Source organism: Octopus sinensis, linkage group LG7 (genome assembly GCF_006345805.1).
Source record: "Octopus sinensis linkage group LG7, ASM634580v1, whole genome shotgun sequence".
Taxonomy (NCBI): Eukaryota; Metazoa; Mollusca; class Cephalopoda; order Octopoda; family Octopodidae; genus Octopus; species Octopus sinensis.
In genome coordinates, this window is record NC_043003.1 from 91,659,557 (window position 1) to 91,677,680 (window position 18,124).

Below are 18,124 nucleotides of genomic sequence, written 5' to 3' on the forward strand. Positions count from 1 at the left end.
GAAATACACTGCCTTTGCTTCAGTAAATTTTGAAAATTATGAAGAATTTGGTAAATAATTTAGTCATTATTAAACTGATGTTTGGAACATAAATTAATGTGAAATTTTGATGGTAGGTTTTAATTTAGATCACTTTAAGGCAAAAAATTTATATTGCAGAACTAAAAGCATCTTAAGCAGATTGGTATAAAAAAAAGTGGTAAGAAAATTATGATGTATGTACCTGAATTTGCATGCTGGTATCTAATCAGACTGACTATTATAATTTGACATTAAACATTCTGTGACACACAATTTATATTGTTAACTATTTTTTATCCCCTAGGTACTAGAATATTTTATGACCGAGCATTTTTACTGCAATGCCGTAATTCTCCATTGGCTAAAAGCCCTCCTCCAAATATGGCACAGATTCCTGGAATAACAATGCCTGGAGAAGTTGACATGCCTAGTAATCCACATACAGCAGTTGAAGAAGAGAAAGGTACTAAAGGTAGGTGGACTTATACACATCCACTTAGTCTTGCTTGTGTCGTAGAAATTGTCCATCCCACCATCCATTTATCTATCTATTTTTTATCTTTTTTTATCTGTGTGTGTATAGGAGTGTTTGTATTTAAGATGTGAATTTCTCAACTAAATGGTTTCAGGGTTAGTTCCACTCTGTGTCACCTTGGGCAAGTGCCTTCTACTATAGTCTCAAACTTAAGTATATTTGATAGGTGGAAACTGAAAGAAGCCCACAAATGTATGTATGTTTGTGTCTTGTCTTGATATCATACAATAGCTGTAAGTAGGTAACTGTCATACCAGCAGTGTCATCAATTCCCAATATTTTGTAAAAACATGTCTGGCTATAAGAAGTATTACTTTGCTTGGAAACAGGTGAGTGTTGGCAATGGGAAGGGTGTCTGGCTGTGGAAAATCTATCTCAAACCCTGTCCTCCAGCCCATGCAAGCATAGAAAAGGAACATTAAAATTATGATGATGAATATATATTATTTACATTATTTACATTTGACGGATATTTCTCATCTTGTTTGTTAACACATTTCAGCTGATATACCCTCCAGCCTTCATCAGGTGTCTTGGGGAAATTTCAAACCTGGGTTCTCATTCCTTAGATATTTTTCCATGTTATTATTATTATTATGGTCACTGCCTGGAATCGAACTCGGAATCTTGAGGTTCGTAGCTCATGCTCTTAACAACTATGCCATATGCCTGTGGGCAATTATGGAGTGAATTTTAGGGCTTGTAAACCTAATATTTTCCTATCTATCCTTAATATCGGTTCCCATATGCTACTCATATCTGCATTTGGTCTGCTTAGGAGGTTGTTGTGTCCTAGCATATGTGCTGCTTCTTTTACTAAAAGAAGCAGCACATATGCTAGGACACAACAACCTCCTAACCAGACAGAGGACTGAGATATGTGGCACATTGCTGTACTCAAGATCTGCTCACCACAACAGAATTGAGAACCTAAAACCAAGGTACCACATAAAAAGCATTGATGTTAGTGCTGGTGCCCTGTAGAAAGCATCCAGTACAATCTGTAAAGTAGTTGGCATTAGGAAGGGCATCCAGCTGTAGAAACCAAGCCAAATCAGAAAATGGAACCTGGTGCAGCATCTGACCTTGTCAGCTCCTGTCAAGCTCTCCAACCCATACCAGCATGGAAAATAGAGGTTAAATGTTGATGATGATTGTGTGTGTATTATAAAACAAATATTTGTATGGGAGCTCAGTTGACGCTCAGAGCACAGAAACACTCCGTTGTCTCATGTAACAACAAATAACCTCTACAACTTTAGCTTTTAGATACCATAATGCACATTGACAGATGTGACATTCTTGATGGGGGTAATCTGTTACATATATGTTATCACTGATAGTATTGTCACTTCCTTAATGTCCTGAATGTCATCATGGGAAAAGATGGTCAAATTTACAACAAAGCACAACTTGATTGTGTCAGGAAACAAAAAAAACAAACCTAAATCATGCACTCTTATCCAAAGTAAGAAAGGTGTTATGGCTCATGAGGTATACAATATATATTTGTGTGTGTGTGTGTGTGGAAAGCATATGGCCTAGTGGTTAGGGGTGTTTGGTTCATTATCATAATATCTTGGGTTCAGTTCCCGGTCTGGGTGGCATGTGTCCTTGAGCAAGGGCCTTCATTTCACGTTGTTCTAGTCTACTCCACTGGAAATTAGTACTAGCTGAATATTGGTACACCTCCCCTTCCTTCCAGTTGCCATATCCTGGATGTGTTGCTAGGCCAAACAGTGGGAGAGTCAGTCAAAAGTTGTCTTTGCTGCAGTTTAGTAGGCACTTGAAACAATTCACCGAAAGCTGATACATGTTACCCAACCACACTTGTTTGCTGGCTCCTCTGTGTGTGTTGGGTGGGGGTGGGGGGTCTTTTATAGTACTTTCAAATCACGTTTTATGAAAGAATTTATTATTAAGGATGTGATATATTTTCATATTCTGTGTTTATTGGAAGATTGAAGTTCTGGGCTATTTGTTTAAAAGTCACATGTTCATTATTGGGTCTCAGATATATTAATACAGTGAGCTACAAAACTTTATTATTCAAGCAATTTAGTGAAGAACGTGTAGGAGGTGGGGTATAATCTAAAAACTATTAGGAAGGGAGATAACTCCAATATGATTAGTTGACCTAAATTTATAGACGATAAAGTAAAGTGGAATAGGTTTATCTTTAACCATTTTGTTACCCAATGAAATAAACTGTTTAGTTTTTATTAATCCCTTTGTTACCATATTTCTGATAAAATATGCTGCTTTCAGTTAATTTTGAAAATAATGAATTTAGTGAAATAGCTGTCACTATCAAGCTAATATTTAGAACACAATTTAATATAGAATTTTGATGGACATTTTTAATTTAGATCACTTTAAAACAGAAAGTTTGTTGTATCAAGGTATCAGGCAGGTTGGTTTCAAAAGGGTTAAACATTTATTTAAACGTGTAATGAAATTGTGCTATCCATCTGTTCCCATAAAGTTTGAAAATAAAGATTTTTGGGGGTATATCTAATAAAATAGCTAATTCCTTTTTTGTTTAGTAAAATAACTAATTTTGTTATTATTAAGCTGGTGTTTCAAATATAAGTTAAAAAGTACGTGTACGTCTGCATTCCTTTATAGTATAGGTTAGACATTTTTATAATATCTAACAGATCAGAGGACGACATCTTGCTCCAATGTTACACTTTTGGCATGATTTCTACAGCTGGATGCCCTTTCTGATACCAACCATTTTAAAGTTGTTACACTGGTCCTGGGTCTTTTTTTGGTTGTATCCACTCTAATGAGTTCAGCTTGTAACTTGAAAGACCGAAGATCCTCCTCTACTAAAAGGGAGGATAGGAGATAGGGTGGATGATAAGATGTTGAGAAATTAAGATGCAAGGATCTGGAACAGGTATACTGTTTGTGGAAGAGATTCATGGCTACTTTGTATTATATATGGGTGGATGGGGGAGGCCAGAGCTGGGCAAAAATGTAAAATATAAAGACATTGAAACAGATGGGTTAGTAGGCAGATGCAGGCATGTTGATAATCAAAAGGGTTAATGTCAGTTTTTGGTTTTATTAAACCTCCTCAGTGAATTATTGTATTCGGTTGGTAGGACATTGATCAATATATCTCTGTGGGTAGAGAGAAGTGGGGGTGTAATGTAGTGACACTGATTATGAATATCAACACTATGGTTGATGGAAAATACTCCAAAGGAGCATTCTGTCTACTAAATACAATTATGACTGGTCTTGTACATGTTAGATATGATTGGAAATCTTCAATTATCTCATGTTTAGTCCTACTGTAATTGTTTTAATATACAGAACATTCCTCTGTGGTATATTCTCTTAGTTATATTATCAAGTGTTTATTGTAGGTATTACTCTTAGTTTTCTAGATTCTAAATTCATTGATGTCTAGGATGCAGTGCTGAAATTTGACTGGTACTTTATATTATCAGCCTTGGAAAGATGAAGATCAAAGTTGATTTGAAAAGACTTGTACTTGGAGCATAAAAACTATAATTCAGCAAGGCAGTTTGGTTGGTGCATAATGAATTTGTCAGTCCATCTCACTTTAGTTTAGTTTAATCTAATCCTCTTCCTCCTTGTCATCATTAATGTTTGACTTCCATATTGGTTTGAGATGAACTGCTTGACAGGATCTGCTGAATCAGAGGACTACATAAAACCTCAGATGTCTACTTTGAAATAGTTTCTACAGCTGGATACCCTTCCTAATACCAACCTCGTTACTGTGTGTATTGAGTACTGCTTTTGTGGCACCAGCACTAGAGAAGATTGCTTCATATCTTGCAAATTGGCCTCTATACTTAGAAAGAATTGAAGAGAGAGTGGGTGATCTATCTTCCCTCAGTTATAGGGGCTACTTTAAGCCCTTAATCTTACAAGTTACAAGGCAGTCATAACTAGTACCAGTACCTTAATGAGCATTGCCTCATAATTTGCAAGGCAAGCCCCTATAACTCTGAAAAATGTTTCACTCCCATTTCATAATTGACTCGGTAGTTGAAAAAGTTAATCAACATTGAGTTTGTAAATTTAAGAAAATATCAAAATTAGCATTACAAAACTTTTGAAACATTTAACCAAAATTTGTACAGGAAATTGATCTTAAAAAAGAAAACCTTTTTATTACCAAATTTCTGTTGAAATAAACTGACTTTTTTTCTATTGATTTTGAAATAAATAAAGAGTTTAATAAAATAAGTTTGTCATTATTAAGCTGGTGTTTGGAGCATAAATTAGCACAAAATTTTGCTGGAAGGTTTTGACATAGATCACTTTAAAACAAGAAGTTTGTATCATAGAACTAGGACAGTTGCAGGTGCGTTAGTATCAAAAGACAAAATGGAGAGAAAAAATATAACACTAGTTGTGTGAAAATTGTATTAATAGTGGACAAATGTCCAGTTTTCTGCTGGAAAATTTGGACCATGACACAGATTATAGAATTAAGTAGCTGTGAGAGGTGTCATGGCTGAATGTAAAAAAAAAAAAAAATGTTGGCCTGTTTAAATTTTGGGTCTAGTGTTCAAACCTCTAGTCAGCATTTCTTTTTATCTCTGACCAATTGACTAACTTAATTTTTCTTAACTGTTAGGAATCAGTTCCATAGCTATTGGACAGACTAATAGCATCACTTCAAGAGTTATTTACTTCTGTCTACTGTATCCTGGGAGCTGTAGGAAACATAGGTTGTGTTCAGATTTAAATCTGATTGAATACTAGTTCTGAAAATAAATCTGACTATGGAATAAAATATTTTTCTTTTTCCAAATAATTATGCAGCACATAAATTGTAAATAGTCCAACTGAATTTGACTTATCTAGATTCTAGATATGCAAGAAAAGAATTATTTTTTATTTGAGGAAGCATTTTTAGACTTTTCTAAGCTAAGGGAGAGGTATAACTTAGGTTAGTTCGATTAATGCTGCAGACTGACTAACCTCTGCTTCACTAAAAACATCCACTCAATACATGTCATTCCCCAACCCTTCCCAGCTTATTACTACTTTCACTAATTGCTATATTCAACCTTTCTGCAGACCTTTACCCTTTTGAATTCCTGCCCCTCCCCTGGACAACCAGTCTGCAGCATTAATCGAACTAACCTAAGTTATACCTCTCCCTTATGACAACCTGTAGTGAGGTTGTCATAAAACAAGAGATGTAGTGGTCATTGGCCTGATAATTGTTCTGGTAGATTTCTAGAGATAGTGGGGAGTTTGTTGAGTAAGTTTCCATTGTCACAATTAACATCTACACCAAAGTTTTTTTTTTGATAGTTCATGTGATAATAGTTTCTTGAAGCAAGCCAATCACTTAACTCTTTCGCATTTAATCTGACCACATCTGACCCAAATATTCTACCTGTTTTATGTTAAAACTGACCAGATCCAACCTCTCACACCTACCCTACAATGTCAACATTGAAATCCTTAAGCTACAAAATAATGTATGATTAATTGAAAGCAATATGAATACATTTGACCAAAAAAAAAAAAATCTGAACACTAAAGGGTTAAAGTGATGTTTATTTAACTCCTTTGATGCCAGTGTGTCTCGAGCCACCTCAGGTCCTATGATACACATTTACTATTCTAAAGTGAACTAAATTAAATCATCCATCACAATTTCATGTTATGTTCCAAATACCAGCATAAATAAACGATAAAGTTATTTTGATAAATTGTTAATTACTTTCAAAATTAGCCAAAACAAAGGCAGTGTATTTTAACAGGAACACTATAAGAAAAGAGTTGAACTGTTTTGGCAAGAAGAATGTGCAACGACATAATCAGGATAATAACTCGACTAATCAGCCATCAGTAATGTTTTTGGGATTAAAAACTTCTTACTTCCCAAAGAAAGACTTTTTCATTGATGAAACCCTAAAATGATAGTCAGGAATTCATGTTCTGATGCTGTTAATACATATTTCTTCCCAAAACACTTAAACCCTTTTGTTACCATATTTCTGTTGAAATGCACTGCCTTTGTATCAATTAATCATGAAAATAATTAACAATTTATTAAAATAACAGTCATTATTATGCTGATGTTTGAAACAAATCTAAATGGAAGTTTAGATCACACTCTTTAAACAAGGAATTTATATCATAGGTCTGGAGGTGGTCCCTGGTGGGTTGGTATCAAAAGAGTTAATTCACCAGTCCTTCAAATGAGGGCTTATTTCAAGAAATTATCTCATGAGCTCTCAAACGAGCTTCTGTGTAGTGGCAGTCAAACTTGCTCAACAAACATCCCCCCTATATTCATCAATCTCCTACAATATTGTTTTTCAAGACTACTGCTACTTTATAGCTGTGGCAGTTGTTTTACGAGGACCATTTAATAGTTACAACTTAAAGATGGTAGCCATGGTTGGGCTGATACAGTTCGGTGCCATCATCATCAGAGTTTTGGCATCCACTTTTCAATGCTTACATGGGTTAGATAGAATTGTTTGAGTGCAGATTTTCTACAGCTGGATGCCCTTCCTATCATCAACCCTCACTTGTTTCCAAGCAAGATAATACTTCTCCATGCTCAGATGTTTTCTCACAACGACACTCATTTACAAATATCACATGGTCAAGATAAGGAGACACAAACATGCACCCATACATATACATAAGCGAAAACAGACTATGGAACCTGGTGTGGCCCTGGTCTTGCCAGTTCCTGTCAAGCAGTCCAACCCATGCTAGCATGGACAATGGATGTTAAATGTTGATGATGGTGAGGACAGGCTTCTTTCAGTTTCCATCTACCAAATCTACTTCAAGGCTTTGGTTGGTCCAGAGCTATAGTAGAAGACACCTACCCAAGGTGCCACTCAGTGGATACACTAATTAACTAACATTTAAATCTCATCCTTCATTGCTGTTTTTCACATTCCACTTATACTTTTCACCTCTTCAGAGTTGATGAATATATATGAGTAGACAAAACAAAACTATAATATGAATATTTTAAATTGACATTTTTCTTTCTTTTTCTGGTTACAGAAAACGAAGAACAACCACAGTTTCAGATGGACATTTGAACTTTTCTTCAAACTTTTCGTGTGATTTTCTATGGCTCTTCTTGATGTTGTTTCTTCTGAACAGGCATTTAAAAAAAAAAAAAAAAGAAATCGATACCTGCAAATTCACCATGCTGGTGTTGGATTTTGTGTGCTGATAAATAATCTAAGTGCCATATATTTCACTGTCCAGCATCTTGATGTTACCAGCGGCTCATTGTGAGGAAACTTACTTGGTCCATTTTCGTAAAGAAAAAGACAGAAAAAACAAAACAAAACTGAATGGAAACAGCAGTAGCAACAACTTAACATAGACAAATCTCTTGAAATTAAATTTGTGAGCTGTGTACTTGGATGGATGTGTGTGTGTATGTTTGTACCAGTGTGTGTTAGTGTATGTATATGCATGTGTGTTTGTGTGTATAAATATATATACATATAGGTATATATATATATATATATATATATATATATAAAAACGTGTATATGTATATATACATATATAAACGTGTATATGTATATATACATATAAACGTGTATATGTATATTTACATATATAAACGTGTATATGTATATATACATATATAAACGTGTATATGTATATATAAACATGTATATACATATATAAACAGTATATATATATACATATATAAACATGTATATACATATATACATATATAAACCTGTATTATATATATACATATATAAACATGTATATACATATATACATATATACACATGTAATATATATATACATATATAAACATGTATATATATATACATATAAAACAGTATATATATATTACATATATACGTATATATATATATATACATGTATGTATATATATATGCATATATATATTATGTCTATATATATAATATATATATAATGCATATATGCATTATATATATACATTACATATACATATATACATGTATAACATTATATACATACATACATGTTTATATATGTATATATATATATATGTATGTATATATTTGTATATATATATGATATATATATATAATATCTATATATATGTTATGTTATATATATGTATATATATATATATGTATATATATGTATGTATATATGTACATATATATATATATATACATCCATGCATATGTATACATGTATGTATATATATACATGTGTGTATATATATATATACACACATACATCTACAGAAACATACATTCATATATATATATATATATATATTATATATATATATATATATATATAATGTGGGGACTTGTATGTGCATGTAAAGGGCAGCAGACAGCATTCTTTAAACTCTATAAAAAAGCTGTATATGAAAAAGGTAAAACCCAAAATAGAGCATATTGGCTAATCTTTATGATATTTATATATTTAATGTATAATAATCTATTTATGGTGTATTCAATTTAGTTCAAAATTTAAATGCTGCTACCTGTGTACACCTGTTTTCTGTCCTGTAGGAGATTACTTGAAGCTTTTTTTTGAATGGCTGTATGATGAACTCTCGTAACAGAGAAAACAGGTGTTCATGTCTAGTAGTATTTAACTAAATTATGTAATCCACTCTGCTAGCCTGCATTGAGTCCTTTTTAAGTTTGTGGTTTATCTTGTTCATCAGACAAGTATTAACCAAAAAAGAGAAAATAGTATTATCACCATTCTAAAGTATTCTTCTTAAGGATTTTAAATATTTTCCTTATCTCCAACTTTGAAATTGATTCAGAGATAAAGGAGGAAAATTGTATTAAGAACATTTTAAATGAAAAAGGAGAGAAAGAAGAGAAAGCTCTTCTCACTTCTCTGTTATAAATGTGGTTTCACATAATTTTTGCTTTTGTCTTTGTAAGACATTAAAAAAAATCAATAAGAAAAAGTTTATTTTTTCTTCTATGGATCTCTATTTCTTTAAATGTAGTATCTACGAAAACCGAACACTTTCGTTTGTATTTTGGTTTAAGAGTTCAACTTTTTTTCCATTTTTTTCTTTTTATATATTTTTAAAAAAAATTTTTACTGGAATATTTTGAATGTGAAAAAAATTTCTATTCTTCCTTCTGTGGTATTGAAAAGAAAGAAAAAAAACTTAAAACAATTTTAAATTTCCATTTATCCACAAACAAATCAGATTGCCTTTTATTAGGTTTTTTTTTTAAAGTTTCCTTCTTGCAATATTTTATTTTAAAAAGTGTTTTTTTTTTTATAAAAAAAACAACGAAATATTTGAATATGTTTATTTTCCTCCTTTTTCTTCTTTATTTTTTTAACCTTACAGAATATTAAGATTTTTGGGTTGGAATTAATTCTTCATTCTATACTGTTTCTGCTGTCAAACTGTTATTAAATATCAACATAGTCAATGAACAATGGGAAAAATATGCCACCAGTGTATGTTTGGAAGTTCATGTTTCGTACATATTTATAAGCCCTTTATGCAAATTTTATATATCTTCAGCAAGATTTTCTACATGTTTAAATCAGTCTGTCTTCCACTGATCTCTATAAAACCTAACTAGTTGCATTGATATTTATCTTCTTTCAGAATCCTGTGATATTTTTTAAAATCTATTCATTCTTAATAAGTTCTGGCAGATTAAAACATGAATCACTGTTGTTTTACATCATTAGAGAACACCTCTTCCCTTTAGGCAGTATAGGTTCATAACACACACAATCAATCAGAATGAGTGGATTTTGAAATAGTGTTCAACCTCATTGTGTGTCTCATCAGTCAAAGTTAACGTGTCGGACTGATGAATCTCACAAGAGCATGAGTTCTTGTTTATAGCAATCATTTGCTAATGTCTGCCAGACAGATAATAATTCACGGGGTGCATACAGAACTGCAAGAATCTAAACAATAATGTATCTATTCATTCTTAATACATTCTAGAACATTCAAATGTAATTATATGACCACTCAAATCTGCCAGAATGTATGAAAAATTAATTGATATGTTATTGTTTGGATTCTTACTATTCTGCATATATTCCATGAATTAAGTTTTTGATCTATTTCCAGTCAATTTGTTTTCTCTACACAATTCAAGTTCACTGATTTCCTTCTTAGTCTGAGACAAAATCTTCTCCATTATATATATATACCCACATTCTTTATTCTATTCTTCTCTTTCTGTATTTCTCTCCCTTTTGTTTTTTCTGTGTATAGTACTTTCATTCGGATTAGCAAGTGTAATTCCATGAAAACTGATCATTCACTATTTTACTTTCCTACTGTTTTTTTTTCTCTTCACTTAAAACACCTCTATTATTTAACCCTTTGCAAATTGAGCTCAGTTTAGTTGTCTTATTGTTAAAACTAGCAAAAATAAATATATTAAATGAAGGTTTTATGATTGTATTTGTTTATATGAAATGTTTTTGTTTAGTTGTCTAGTTTTCTTTTTTAATGACAGTATTACAAGTAATACAGTCCTGTGTGTGTCTTTTGTGTGTTTATATGTATATTTTCATATATATTTGTGTGTGCGTGATCATACTCAAATTTATTGATTTTATAAGGGTGCTGTATTGTTTGTTAGCATTAGACTTATCTGATATTCTATTTTATTTTTGAATTTAAAGTCTCATTATTGTCTAGAGTTCTACTAGCTATTGATTCTATACTGTCTGGTAATAATATCATATATACTGCTAGATTGTAGATTGGTGCTATGATAAATTTCAACTGTCTTTAGATTCAGTTTCTGGTGCTGTATTACCTCTTTAGATTTAGACTGGTGCTATATCACTATACAAATTCTATCTCTTCTTATTGTCTTTACTTACATATACAATGCATACTGTCTCTACATTTTAGTATTAGATGTTAACCTTCTCTTTAGAGACCAAAATGCACTTAACTTTAAAGTGGTTCTCATATCCTGGGATAGTGCAACTTCTTCATTCCTTATTTTTCTGAAACACATCTAAGAAAATATCAACTTTTCCAGAAGTGGTTTTCTGCCCGCCCCCAACTGCTTTTAGATTAGCAGCAAATTTTAAATATGCTGTCTCATGCAGGTTTATGTTGGTTATATGATATTCTTAATTTTCAGAATATCTTGTAAATTTAAGCATAATAAGGAAATTCAACACATTTTAGTAAAACTAGTACAATCTCAGGAAACCAGTTCTGCTATTGCAAAAGTAATGCAAACCAAAATTCATTTCCCTGTTTGAACTGTTGTAAACATTTTTGGGTGGGATTAGGAAATATACTAAGGTCTTTAACCCACCATGCCTGGTTTTTTTTTTCTCCCCACTGTTTTTGTACGTTCAATAAAATGCTTTCTTATGAAAAGAACTTCAACTGCTTCAGTTTAAATTATTAAGTCACATTGCTATTAAAGTAAATGTGAATAGTTGTAAGTAGTATTTTGAACAAAATTCAAGAACACTCTACAGCGAGTAGAGTACAAATTTGCTATGATATCATAAAGTTGTCTGCTTTTCTATTATTTGAAGTTTCATGCTGATGTAGCAATCTTCAGAGTGATTATCAGCATCATCTGATTAGTGGCAGGGAAATTTGGAGTAATGTAAATGTAGTCAACTTTAATTATAATATTGAATGCGTGTGTGCACATGTATGCATATACTCATACACACTCACACATGTATGTGTGTCTGTACATATGTACACATGCATGCACATATGTCTGTATATATGTATATGTATGTACACACACACACACATATATATATATATATGTGTGTGTGTATGTATGTATATAAAGCTTGCTTTAACACATGTATCTGCCATTTTCACTGTTGATTCTTTCACTTTGGAAAGTCAACATATTGAAGGACTATTACTACTTTTTGTATATTTGTATGTATAGACAGACATATAGGTGAATATATATATGTATATGTATGTATATATGTGTATATATATATGTGTGTATATATATATATGTATATATATATATAGTGTATATATATGTATGTGTGAGTGTGTATATATATATATAGTGTATATATATATATATATATATATATATATATATATATATATATATATAGGAAGGGCATTCAGCTGTAGAAACCTTGCCAGATCAGATTGGAGCCTGGTGCAGCCTTCTGGCTTGCCAGTCCTCAGTCAAACCGTCCAACCAATGACAACATGGAAAGCGGATGCTTAACGATGACAGTGATGATATATATATGTATGTGTGTGTGCGTGTGTGTGTGTGTGTGTGTGTATATATATATATATATATATATATATATATATATATATATATATATATATAATCTTGTTAAATGCTTAATGGATTCACTGGAGTCTTTGAGTAGTAGAAATGTTGATCTGCTTTTTTTTTTATTGTGTTCCCTCCTAAAACATGTTTAATGTAAAATAACATGTCTCTCTGTTATGTGCGGACTTTTATGCCATTTGTTGTATTTACAAGCCTAGTTTTATTCTAAGAATTGGCCTTAGCTGGGATCTTGTTATTGTTTTGAGTATAATAGAAATATAAAAATAAAATAAATAGTGGTACTTTTTGTATTTAAGTATGAATACTAGTATTTACCAATTCTAAAGAGCCGAGGGACTGTTTGATAATGCTAAATAAGTAATTTGGTTTCTGCTAACTTTAAATTTGATAGAATTGGAATATTATTTTGAAACATTGAAATTATAGGGCACTAGAAAAAAAAGGAAAAAAAAAATTTCAACAAAAAATTAATTTTTATAATTAACTTTTTACAAATTTAAAATAAATACATCCTTTATTTGATTTTTTTTTGCTCAGTTTTTGTTTGATTTAACTTCCTAATTAAGATTAATCAAGCCTGGATTTTGCTTGTAGCCATGAAATGAAATAGAATCACTAGAATTGAAAGAAACTAGTTGAGGTCTGTGTCAAGACATGATTAAAAAGCATGAGAAAAAGTTTCTCTTAGTTTTGCAGGGGTTGTCATCAAGAGTTGCTCTTCAATGAGGCATTCACTAAGTCTAAGATATTTCTTTTCATGGCATACTAACATACCTTACATCTTTTTTTTTTTTTTACAATTATTTTTATCTTTTAATAACTGTCACCACTTAGTTTCCATGTTTTTTCCTTCAGGCATTGACTTACAGTTTCTCAGATTTCTTTGAATAGTTTATTGTATTTATGAACTTGTAAGTGCATCTCATATCTTTGCACTAAAACTTCCTCTCAGCTGTCATGTTTTGGGGTATCATTTTCAATTTTATAGGTTATGATACTTAATTTTCTTGGATTAAAACAGAAAGGCTCTTGAATAGAAAAGAACAACTCCACACAGTACATGTAATATTAATGTTAAATTGAATCAAGTTTCTTAGTGGTTCCATGAAAGATTTTAGAGAATTGGCTTCATATATTTTCTCTAAAATTACGGTCTAAAAAAATTGTTTGCAAATGGCATTCATGAATGTTTCAAATAAACAAAGCTTTATCAATTTTCATAATTGTATTTTGTAAAGCACAGGATTTCCTACTAGTCAGCTGTCTTTGTTTGAATGTAGCCCACCATCTTTTGAGCTGAGCTTGTTTTAGATTAAATTTGGACAGCCATCATAATATTACTAGTGAAATCTGGTGAAGACTTTGTTCAAAGTTGTGGATATATGTAATGTATTCATGTAAATATCCATTATGTATAAATATTTGGATGGATACAGGGACAGAAATAAATAAAAATGTTAAACAAATGAACAGAAAATAAAATTTCAAATTCTAGAAACTCTAAAATTCACATGTGACGTGAATCTTAATTCTTTCTCCACTTGAAATGATTTGATATAAAATGGCTTCATATCTTAATCCTTTTTATAACAAATACCAAATGAACTGTTATTTCAAACTCAAACTTTAGACTTTTCAATCTGGAATAAACTAACCTTGAATGTTGTACAACCCTTAGTAAGATTGTATGTGCGGTGTGCAGCTGTAGTGAGTCTGTGTATGTGTGTATATATATATATATATATATATATATATATATATGTAAATAGCTAAATAGCAATAATATATATAGTCCTTGTAGATTATGCAATTTCAGCTCTTCATTGCTGATACACCTCTTAACTGTTACTTTCTCTAAATGAAAATCTCATCTGTGACTTCAGCCAAGACACAGATTATTGCTTATTACACTACTTATGTACTTAGTAATTTGTAAGTGTAGGCTTTTGTTTAATCATTATTCTTATTAATCTTATATGTGTACAGTTTTCAGTGAGTCCTAAAATGGACTTTTGAAATTTCTTTTTAAACAAATGAAATCCAGCTTGACAAAAACAAAACAAACAAACAAAAAAAGAATTAACCGTACATCTTTTCTTTTTGTGAATGGATGTTTTGATAATCATTTTTAAGTAGGAATCAAAACGAATAAAAATTTGTAACTTTTAAACTATTTTTTCTACAAGTTGTCTGATTTGGCAGTATATGTTTCTTAATTCAGGTATTTTAGTGTTTTGTAGTCCTAAATATACATGTGTGTGTTAATGCATATATATTATATATAGCAGGTGTATAGACTAATGCATATATAAAAATGCATTCATGTAAGAATGCATCAAGTAAATTACAACACTATTTTCATATAAGAAAATTTAATTTTTCTTTTTGGTACCCTTAAGACCTAAAACCAGTAAAATAATTCAAATATTGTAGCAACTTTGTAAACTATTTTTATTACACCAGACCCTTTGCCCCAGTTACTGCAAGCCATGTCAGCATGAAAAACAGGACACAATGAAAGATATTTTGAATCCTATTTATTATATTTTCAATAGATATAAAGTTAATATAAACTTGTTCCAGCTTTCTGAACAATAAAGCTCATCTGTAGTCTGTTGTTTTGGTTCATACTTTTACAATCTTAAAATACCCTATTCCTACGTTTTATGCACATTCACACATACATGTGTATATGCATGTGCGTGTGTGTGTGTACGTGCAATCTGTGGAAAGATGTGCTTTCACTGTGGCACCTATCCCCTCTGCCAGCCAGCACAGCTGTGCATTATGCGATAGAATGTGCAAATATTTAGCTGGGCTCAGGAATCATACGAGGGCTTCACATTGCTTCATCAATGACTCATTTCAATGATTCTTTCTAGCAATGGCTTTGCTTATATATGAGAAAGCTACTCTGTGTGTGTATGTATATATATACATACACACACAAAATATGCAGGGGACTGGATTTAAAATTCAGGATTTTAAAGTTTTATGTTAACTATGCCGTGAGTCTGTTCAAATGCTGTGCTATAGAAATAGAGCATGTCTCTATATTTGAAACCTAGACGACAGATTATCTGCAAACATATAAGTAGTGCCCCTAACAATTATCAGAGAACAGACCAACTAAAAAATATATATCTATATATATATATATGAAGAAAAAGGGCTGGACATTTTGAAATTGTATTTTCACCTTATGTTCATATGTAGAATTTAAGAACTTAATAACACTTGAATAAGCAAATTGGTATGTAGTGTAGATAATAGAACACAAAAAGCAAAAACAGTAACAACACACTAATACTATAAGATTTCTAATTCCAAATTAGGATTAGAGTAAAAAGACATGCAAAAGAAGCTGCTATCTCTTCTTTGCTACTAAGCTGCTGGAGATTTTATTTTTAAAAAATTATTTTTTAATATGATTATATTACTTTTTTTTCTTTTCTGTTTTTAAAAAAAAAATTTATATTTTAATTCTTGCAACATGTATTGTGTAAGATACTTATAGGTGCAGGCATGGCTGTGTGGTTTTTAAGATGGTCATTTCACAACCACATGGTTCTTGATAAAATCCACTGCACGGCACCTTGGGCAAGTGCCTTCTGCTATAGCCTTGGGTTGACTAATACCTTGCAAGTGGAATTTGGTAGATGGAAACTGCAGAAGTCTGTCATGTGATAATGTATGTGTGCATGTGTGTGTGTGTTAGTGTCTCTGTTTATATTGTTTTATGTTATGTTCCTTTATGGTTTGTATCTTATTGGTTCAACAAATAAAGTTTGATTAAATAAGTACTGGGGTTGATAGGTTTTGACTAAAAACCTTTTAAAAGCAGTGCCCCAGCTTGGTCATAGTTCAATGACTGAAAACAGTAAAAGAATGTGCATTTATATTTGATTTTAGGGAGAAAAGAAATTTTAAAAGATTTTTTTTTTGTTTTGGTTCTTTTTTTTTAAATATTAGTATTTTTTGTTTGTTACTTATTGAAAAAAACAGTTAAAAAACTTTTTTAAAAATTCTTTTGTTCGGGGTAGGGGAAATGCTTTCTCCTCCCCTTCTTATTTTAAAATGTTTGTGTGTGTTTGTGTGAATGAGTGATCCCATGAAGAAGAAAACTATTACCTCTGTCTAAAATCATTGTGGGATGAAAAATATTTGAAAAAAAGAAAAAAATGAAATAAAAATGAATTAACTACAAGATTTTGCTCTATTTTTTTTAAAATAATTTACTTTGATGTAAAGAAATCTAAGAAAAAGAATCAGAAAAAAGATTACTGAATATAATGTAAGCAATATGTAAAGTCTTTGATTATTTTAATCTTTGTTCAGTAATTATTTTGGTATTAATGACATGTAGGGATGTGATATTTCATTATGCAACCATAATATACTATAAAATATATTAAACATTTTTATAAGTCAGTACCATGTTCTGCTGTGTTAGAATTATTTTGGTGGTTGGTCAGTGCATTGATAACATACAAGGCTATATATTTCATGAGCTGACAATTGTTACAGGTTGGGTCAAAAGTCACAAAGTCTGATTACACATTGCAATCTGTGAACATAATCTGGTGGCTTTAGCTGTTGCACCAACTGCAATTTTATACTTTGTGACTTTTGGGCCACCCTATACAGCTCTTAATTCTTCTTGAGTTTGATAAAACCAGTATATTGATTATCAAGTGACAACTGTATCATCATCATTTAATATCCATTTTCCATGTTGTATAAGTTGAACAATTTGACAAGATCCAGTGAGCTTGAGATGTGGGTGGGTGGGGTCAAGCTAACCAATGGCTTCTACAGGTGGATGCCCTTCTTAATGCCAATCATTTTACAGTGTTGGGTGTCTTTTTTTTTCTGACAACCAGCATGAGTAAGGCCACAAAAGTAACTTGTATGACAAGGAAAGCCTCCCCCTTAACTGAGTGGAGTTGTAGTAGAGAGGGAGGTGGCTTTATACCATGTGTTGAAAAGCCAAAGTATGGTAGAGGGATAGCCATAGGTATGGCTACACTGCATTACATAAGGATGTGTGAGAGTAGCTGGAAAGATCAAGATGTAGGTGATGTAGCATTTATGAAGAATGCAAACATGTAAAAGTGGATATTCAAAAAATGATGATGATGACTTTCATTCATTTCTTTGGTATTCCAAGTTGCAAAAGCTGGAGGTAGCTCAGTGAGGTGAAGTTAGACTGAAAGGGCAAGAGTCATTGTTGATGAGTTGTGTCTTAGAATTAAGGTAGTAGGGAAATCAATTAGATCACAGA

General features: G+C 31.5%; 1 protein-coding gene across 1 annotated transcript in view; it reads left to right on the forward strand.

Moving 5' to 3' along the window:
* The window catches only part of LOC115214159 (eukaryotic translation initiation factor 4E-binding protein 3), a 34,387-nt gene extending 26,665 nt beyond the window's left edge, over positions 1–7,722 (forward strand). The window contains exons 2-3 of the mRNA XM_029783235.2: positions 326–493; positions 7,595–7,722. Coding sequence (XP_029639095.1) covers positions 326–493; positions 7,595–7,632 — 206 coding nt within the window. The 3' untranslated portion in view covers positions 7,633–7,722. The remainder of the gene's footprint in view (positions 1–325; positions 494–7,594) is intronic.
* The last annotated feature ends 10,402 nt before the right edge of the window (positions 7,723–18,124 follow it).